Source organism: Hyperoodon ampullatus (assembly GCF_949752795.1).
Source record: "Hyperoodon ampullatus genome assembly, chromosome: 14".
In the NCBI taxonomy this organism is placed as follows: Eukaryota; Metazoa; Chordata; class Mammalia; order Artiodactyla; family Ziphiidae; genus Hyperoodon; species Hyperoodon ampullatus.
In genome coordinates this window covers 2,093,135-2,101,785 of record NC_136927.1, presented here as the reverse complement: position 1 = coordinate 2,101,785, position 8,651 = coordinate 2,093,135, and the positions used below count along the sequence as shown (strand labels likewise).

The 8,651-nt window shown below is 52.5% G+C and overlaps 1 protein-coding gene across 1 annotated transcript in view; it reads left to right on the top strand.

Annotated features, from left to right (window-relative positions):
- Positions 1–2,910: 2,910 nt before the first annotated feature.
- IQCE (IQ motif containing E) overlaps positions 2,911–8,651 on the top strand; it is a gene marked incomplete at its 3' end in the record, with an annotated part of 34,359 nt that continues 28,618 nt past the window's right edge. The window contains 1 exon segment of the mRNA XM_079718818.1: positions 2,911–2,961. Within this exon segment, the coding sequence (XP_079574944.1) occupies positions 2,926–2,961 (36 nt within the window). The 5' untranslated portion in view covers positions 2,911–2,925.

The window sequence follows — 8,651 nt, the reverse complement described above, 5'->3', positions numbered from 1 at the left end:
GGTCCAGGGAGCCCGTCGGTCCTGTGCTCAGGGTGGGCTCTTGCAGGGGGGTGGGGTGGCCAGTGACTCTGTCTGCCGGGTCAGGAGCAGGCCTGCCTGGGCTGGGGCGCCTGCCTGTCCATCCCTGGCCAGGCTAAGTCCTTGCGCAAGGCGCCCTCCCTGTGGACCCCGCTGAGGGCGCCAGGCCGGCGGCCGCGGTGGTGCCGGGGCCCAGCCCGGGCCACGCACGCGGCCCCCAGGCTGCTATCCGGCCCTGGTCCCGGGCCCCGAACCCCGACCCCGCGGGGCCTGCCACAGCGACCGCGACCCCTTCCCTGGCGCGCGCCTCACCCGCTTCGCGTCCGTCACCGCTGCAGGCCCCGCCCCGTACAGTGCGACCCGCCGGGCTTGGAGGGGGCGAGGACGGGGACGGCGGGCGTGGGGAACCGTGAAATCGCCCTGGAGGCGACTCTGAGAGCCCGGAGGGCCCAGGCTCGGGGAACGAGCTCAGGCTGAGGACAGGCCACCGCCGAACGCGTCCACCTGACCCATCACCCACCCCCACCGGGACGCTCACAAATACGCGCTCGAGGATCCGGCAGGCTTTGCGCCCGGAAGGCAGGGCTTTTCGGCGGAAGGGGCGTGGCTATGCATGAAGGGGCGTGGCCTCGCCGGCCAAAGGACCACGTGTCTGGGCGGGCAAGCGAAGCAAAGCGCCAGCCGCGAAGTAGACAGATCTTCCTCCGCTTGGAATGGGGTTTCATCCCGTTTGTAAGTCCAAAATGCATTTAATGCCCCTAACCCACCCAACATCATAGCTTAGCGTAACCTACCTAAAACTTGCTCAGAACAATTCCATTAGCCTACAGTTGGGCAAAATCATCTACCTCAAAGCCTATTTTATAATAAAGTGTTGAATATGTCATTAACTGATGGAATACTGTACTGAAAGTGAAAAACAGGATGGTTGTCTGGGTACAGAATGGCTGTACGTGGATGGTTTTTTACCCTTGTGATTGCGTGGTTGACTGGGAGCTGCAGCTCGCCGCCGCAGCCCAGCGTCACGAGAAAGGATCCTACCTACCGCATATCGGCAGCATGGGAGAAGATCAAAATTCCAAATTTGAAGTACGGTTTGTACTGAATATGAATTGCTTTTGCACCACTGTAAAGTCAAAACACTGTAAGTGGAAGCATGGAAATTCTGGAACCGTCTGTAACTAAGAGAAAGTAAGTGAAACAGATGCAGGAAGGGCAGGGGGTTTGCGGAGCCCCAGGAGAGGGAGAGGAGCAAGAGGTACTGGCGCATAGGTAGTTTAGATCGTGAAAGCACTTGTCTGCCACGTGAACAATACCCCGAGGAAGCAGATGGAAGTTAAGAAGGTGAGAGGCCTGGTAAGATTCACCTTTTATAAACAACTCTGGTGGCAGCTCAGAGGAGAGCGTGTGGTTTCTTTTAGGATCCATCAGGGCAGGTGTAAAGAGGGAACCAGAACTTGGGGTACAGACTGTACCTGACACCACTCCGGAAACAGGGCTTCACAGAGCAGAGGAATGCCAATGAGTGAAGGGGATAATTTCAGAACAAATAAAATTTTGCCATTTAAAATACCATTCAAGTAATTGGACCAGCGGCAAAGCGTTATCTGGTAGCTTGTTTTTTTGAGGTGCTAACCATGTGCCAGGCACCATGCTGAATTTTAGCTGTGTTTTCTCCTTCAGTGCCAACAAAAACCCTGAAACTGTTTCTACTTTGCGGACAAGGAGACGATGGTGAAACTACTAAACCTGGGCTCCTGAGCACTAACCAGCTTGTGGGGAGACAGCGTCCGACCACCGTGTGGCTCACCCGCTTTGTTGTACAGATGAGGAGACTGAAGAAACGAGGGCCATGGACTCATAATAATTGGTGGTGTTAGGATTCGAACAGTAATAACCCGCCAGGCATTCCTCCTGCTACACCACGCTACCCTGTGTGGAGACTCATTCATTTGTTCACCTCATAACAGTGTACTAACACTGTCACACTGTGCTCACTCTGGAACCGGCAACTGCACTAAGCAGTTTAGAGATACTGACTGATTTGATCCTCACCACACGCTTTTCTCCAATTTATATTTGAGGACACAGGCACAGAGAAGTTATGACTTGCCGGGCACCAAATACCTATTGATTGAGCACCTGCTATGTGCCAGACCCTGTTCCAAAGGACAGAGATACAGCCGTGAACAAAACACAGCCCTGCTCCAGAGAACTTACATGCTGGACATGGGAAGTTCTTGTAGATCATAAAGGCCAGGGGGCTGGAAAAATAAAGCAGGGCAGGGGGACAGAGTAGATGCCCTTGGAGGTCTGTATGAAAAGAAAGGGCAGGTTATACTTGCTAATAATTTAGATAAACTTTGCAGCCCAACTCGCCTAAAGATCTTCATGATGCACACTGAATACAGTGGGTGCGAACTCTTATTTTTTATTGTCCTGTGGCCACATCAGAACCCCTGAGCCTAAGGTACCGAGATCAGGAAGATGGTTTTCTGAATGCCAGGCATTCAGAGCTGGCAGACTGTGGACATCGCAGAAGCTCCTTGTCCCTTTCAACGTTAACCTAATAAATATTAATATCCGGCTCTGGTGACTAGTGCACAGGCTCGCATTGCAGCCTCGGAGGCTGCTGGACTGTTCCAGCTCCGCCCCGCTCTCCGCCCCACACTCTGGGCGCGCAGCCTGTCGACCCGCCGGGGCTCCCCGAACACGCTTACGGTCGGCCCGCCTCGCGGGGCGCTGGCCACATCCGGGGCTCGGGGCCCGCGCGGTTGCCATGGCAGCGGGGTCGCGGCGGGCTCGAGGGCAGGCCCGGAGGCTGCTGGCAGCCAGGCGGTCGGCGGAGCCCCAGAACCGGACGGCCGTACCTGCAGCGCCTAGGGGCGATCGGGCAGCGCCGCCGCCATGTCCCTGAGCACTGGGGAGCCTGCCTCGGAGACGGTAAGCGCGGAGGGCGGGGAGGTCCCCTGGCTGCCTCTCCTCGCCGGGGCGCGGGCTGGAGGAAGGGGGCGCAGGGCCGGCGATCGCCGGCGACAGCTGCCATTATTGGTACCGCATAAGAGCGGGCCTCCGGCCCCGGTCCGCGTGCGGCTGGCCGGGCGTCGCCGCCCCTCGCCCAGTCTCCAGCCGCCTCTAGTCCCCCGCTCGTCCTTGCACTGGCCGTCACTTCCGGAAAGCCCTCCCGGACACTGCGCCCTCGCTGCTCGGCGCCTGCGAAGCCGGGCCTGTGCCGAGCCAGCGACCGCGGCCCGCCGGGTGACAGAGCTCACTGCGTAAGTGTCCGCCCACCCCGTGCCTCCAGGGCGGGGGACTTGGTTTACCTGGTGTTTCTGGCGCGCCAGCCATCTGCTGGAGACATTATTGTGGATGAATAAACTGCATTCCAGTGGCGTGGGGTGGGGTGGGGGAGAACAAGGTAAAAAACAGATCATGTCCATCAAGTCAGAAAGCGGAAAGTGCGCTGCAGAAAATACAACAGCCCATGTGACGGAGGTGGACTGGGGAGGCTGCTTTAGACTGGGTGCCAGGAACAGCCACTCTGAGAAGTCGGAGTGTCCTGATGTCACTGATGAGAAGGAGGCGGTCTGGTAAAGATCAGAGAGCAATGGGACCAGCAGGTGCAAAGGTCCTGGGGTGAGAAAGTGCAGTGGTTCCAGGGCCTGGAAGAAAGCTTGCTGGGATCTCCTCAAGGGCATGGGTGTGGATGGAAGGGAGCCATGGGCCTGACCATGGAGAGCCTTGCAGGCCATGCACGGAGTTTGAATTTATTCGGGCCACAGTGGGAAGCCTTTGGAGGGCTCCAGACAAAGGGAACTTGGCTCACTTTGCTTCCTTCTCCCAGAGATGGCAGTACCCTGCATGGCTGTACAGAGCTCACCCCAAGCAGGGGCTCAGTGCTGCTGCCACTGGAGCTGCTGAAGTTTCCTACTTGTCCCTCAAGGCACCAAGTCCTGCCTCATCTGGAAGGCCTGCCCGTCTACAGTGACCTCAGTCACTGCTCCTTCAACTTCTCATATTGTGATTATAAATGTTATTCATGCCCAGTAGAGAAAATCAATTACCCATAATCTAACTGCCTACAGAAAACCACAGCTAATGTTTGGTGTATTTCCTTCTGACCTTTTTTCAATGCATCACTTTTTTTTCATATGCTTTTTAAAACTTGAGATCATGTTTATATTGTTTTGTAACCTTTGCCATTTCATTTATTCCTAGCATCTTCCCGTATCCACACATTTTCAAAAACATGATTTTTAAAATTCTAACTTTATGTATATATACATATAACTGAATCACTTTGCTGTACACCTGAAACTAACACAACATTGTAAGTCAACTCTACTTCAATTAAAAAAAAAAAGAAATACATCAAAGACAAATACTGCATCATCTCACTTATATATGGAATGTAAACAGCAAGGATTTACCATATTGCACAGGGAACTATATTCAATATCTTGTAAATAACCTATAATGGAAAAGAATTTCAAAAAATATATGTCTAATATAACTGAATCAATTTACTGTACACCTGAAACTAACACAATGCTGTAAATCAACTATACTTCAATTAAAAAAAATTTTTTTTTAAACTCTAACGTGGGAATTCCCTGGCGGTCCAGTGGTTAAGACTCCATGTTTCCACTGCAGCGGGCACGGATTTGATCCCTGGTGGGGTAACTAAGATCTCACCTGCCGTGTGGCGTGGCCTAAATAAATAAATAAATAAATAATCTCGACAATTATTACTCATGCAAAAATGGAAAGATAATATTTTTTAAAAATAAAAATTAAAATGCTAACCTAATAGGATACCCCTATTTTAACTCTCCATTTCCTTGCTTTTACTCTTTTTTCTTTTTTAATTTATTTATTTCATTTACATTTATTTTTGGCTGCGTTGGGTCTTCATTGCTGCGCGCGGGCTTTCTCTAGTTGCGGCGAGCAGGGGCTACTCTTCCTTGCGGTGCGAGGGCCTGTCATTCCGGTGGCTTCTCTTGTGGCTGAGCTCAGGCTCTAGAGCACAGGCTTCGTAGTTTTGGCGCACGGGCTTAGTTGCTCCGTGGCATGTGGGATCTTCCTGGACCAGGGCTCGAACCCATGTCCTGTGCATTGGCAGGCAGATTCTTAACCACTGCACCACCAGGGAAGCCCACTTTTACTCTCTTGTTTTCACGTTTGTGCTGTTAGAAACAATGCTGCTGTAAACATTCTTGCACATAGAAGCGTTTGTTAAGCCCCTTATACATGCCGGCCTCTGAGGACACAAAGACAAGCTGAGCCCCAGTGCCTTGGGCTCCAGGAACCCAGTCTGTGGAAGAGGCTGGGGCAGGGCTCTCCGGGCATTTAGGAGACTCGCCGCCTTTGGCCCAGGCTAACTGGCAATTTCTCTGCTGAGCTTACGTCTGTTCTCAACCAGGCAAGAACCTCCTGTGAACAGGCACTGTCCAGTCTGGCCAATCCCCCGAGTCCCTTGGAACACAGCCGCCTCTGGGCTTGCTCATGAACTTCACAGAGCACTTACCGCGGTGCCAGGGAGCCCACTGTGCCGTGGCCGTGAGCAGGCCCCGCTGGCCAGGGCAGAGCCACAGGGGTGAAGTGGAGCCTGGGCGTGGTCCCTGGTGATTTAAGGGCCAACACTACTAAAAGGGCTCACAGTTTCTAGAGCAAGATAATAAGAGCATTTACAGGGCGTTTACTACTTGTAAGATTCTCTGTTCCCCGCTCTATGGCTCTCCCTGCTCTAGAAGCCTTTGTCCACCAGGTCCATCATCTGGGCCCTTCAGAAGTAGTTTCTATCGCCTGCTCTTTCCCCCTGTTTATTGGTCACACTTTCCTGTTTCTCTGTGTGTCTCATCATTTTTTGTTGAAAACTAGACATTTAGATAATATATTACAGCAACGCCTCCCCACAGGGTTGATGTGGTTTGCTCAGTCGTTGGTTTATGTGCCGAGTGACTTGGCTGAGCTAACTGTGTGAAGTCGATTTCCCTGCACCGTGCAGCCTCTGTTTCCCTGCTCAGATTTTTTCTTGTTTAAATCATTTAGTCCAACTACCTAGGGGTTACCCTTGGGTCAGCAGAAGCCACTTGTTGGTCAGAGGTTGGGTTTCACCCCCTGGGCCAGTCAGATTTTTGCCCTTGACCATTGAGTGGTGTGTGTGTGTGTGTGTGTGTGTGTGTGTGTGTGTGTGTGTGTAGGCTGCTGTCACAGTTCAGGGGTTTACATTTTTGTCCACGTGCAATGGGGAACTAGCGCATATGGGTTTTCCCTCTCCCATCTCTCCTGAGAGGGCAACCTTGGACACGCGTGTGGTTCTCTGGACTTCCGGGGATGCCTGTCATTGTACTTTGAAGCCTGGCCTCCTGGGGTCTGCTCTTGGGTCAGGGTAGTTTATCATTCAGCCAGGGTTTGCTCAGCAGTGGCGCCAGAGCCCCAGCACCACCAGGGCTCGCGCCCTTTGGTTGATGTGGGTGCAGCGTGGGGACTGTGTCTGCGGCGGCCCAAGCCTGCTCTGACAGGAGCACTCCAGTGCTTGCCAGCAGCCTCCCTGAGCCTCGGGGCTGCCTGTGACCTCAGGAGGGCGCTCTGGCCTCTTCACCTTCTGGTTGCTCTGCCAGTGCGCTCTCTGCTGCGTGACCGTGGAGTTGGGGGCCTCGGGATCGCTCCCCACTTTGTCTGCAACTTGGCAATGGCATCAGGGAGGCGTGCAGTTCTCCACTCTCTGGTACAAATACAGTCAGTCCCCTCGGCACAGCTGTCGTCCTGCCTCTCCCTTTGGGGAGGACCTCTGGGCCACTGCACAGCAGGGACAGCGCGGTGTTTCCCCGGAGTGACACTCCTTCCGGGCCTGCCCCTCCCTGCGTGGACCCTCTGCCCTACAAGCACAGGGGAAGTCTTAGCCTGCCGCCTCTGGGGTAGAGCTTACACCCTACTTCTGGGAGCTGGGGGCAGGGGATCCACCACCACCCCTGTTGTGCTGACTGCACCTGCCTGGAGGAGAGCTCTCTGGAATCCTTTCTATCAGATGGAGACGGGGAGCTGAGGGGTGCCCCTGACGCTTGACGTTCTTCCCTGGACTTAGTAGATTTTTTGGAATGAATTTTTCTCCATAGCTGTGTGCTTTTAGGTCAGTTTCCAGAAACTGCAAAAGATTGATTGTTTCGTGGCTTCTTCTGTTAAAGCGTTGTCTGTTGAGGAGAGGGCCTTCCACACTCCTCACCCCACCGTTCTGGAAGATGCCTCCTGGATAAATGCATTCCTTCGCTGCTTTTACCATATACTAAATCCCCGTATGTTCCTGCATCTCTTTCTGGACACTATGTCTTTTTTCCCCAGTGTTTTAATTAGTATATATTTAATGCTTTAAAAATCCTGGTAGGAGAACGTGTCCTCCCTGTCGACGAGGAAGCTGAGATGCAGGGGGGTGAGGGGCGTGACCAGCATCACCGCCCTGCGATTCCTGACTCACGGTGCATGAATGCGATCTCATGTAGGAATGCGTGGCAGCTCAGATCATACTTGGAGAAGGAAGAATGACTCGGCCGTTAATGTGCTCTTTTGTTTCTTTTTTTAACACTGTGTATGGTCTCTTTCATGCTGCTGACTGAAGGGGTGGATCTTGAGCTGTTCTATGATTTCAGATACTTACATTTTGCTTGTTTAGTTCCTTCTGACTGGCAGCATGGAGGGTAGCAGAGTTTGAGGGGGACTGACTGGGGGGGAAAGCGATGGTGTGGGTGAGCCCACCTATGAAGACAGAGACCACTTCGCTGTGTTCACCACACACGTAACCTCATTCCCTCGTAGAAACTGCAGGTCCTTAGAAAGTTTTCAGGACTTTATTCAGAACAAAGAATAGTGACAAGTATTCACAAAAGAAAGTATTGCTACTTTTCTATGCAGTTGTTAACAACGCACCTTCATGGTTGGCGGGCTGTCCTTTGTGATGCCAGGGGACTAAGACTGAGCTTTTGACTGGCTTCCCTGATCTCCTACGTCGTATGTATACCAGTTTCCCTGCCTTCCCTGCCTCAATCTTGCACGTCATTTCCATATACTTGGTTCAATGAAAACTTTATAAGTATCGTTTGCTATTTATACCTTAAAATGTCACCTGTTTACTGACGTCAGAAAACTACTTCTGGGGCTGATTTTTTAAAGATTCTCTTTGTTTGGAACGCACTACCCCCCCTCGTCCCCCGAATCCAGTCCCTCGGCAGCCTTACGCTGGACTCTCCTTGCTCACGAGGCGCGCACCGCAAGGGTGCCTGCCCCCCGTTACAGCCGCCCCCCGTCCGTGTGATTGTGCGGCCGTACGTTTTTAATAAAAGTTCAGGCGGCCAGAGCTGTTGCTAATGTTCTGATAGTTAACCTTGCAGACGATACACGTGCTTTCCAGAATGCAGTCCAGTCCCGCTACAGCACTGCATGGACTCACCTACACTCCAGACAGCTCGCTGAAACGTAATTACACCGCCGCCCAGATATGGCATTATTGGCTCATAATAGGGGCATTCAGTCCTAACTTCAGTATCAGCATTTTAGGTCAACCGTAGAGTATGGTGAAGGGATTTTAGAAATTGTTCTGCTTTCTCTCTTTGTAGGGTTTAAACCTGAGTAAGTGTGTT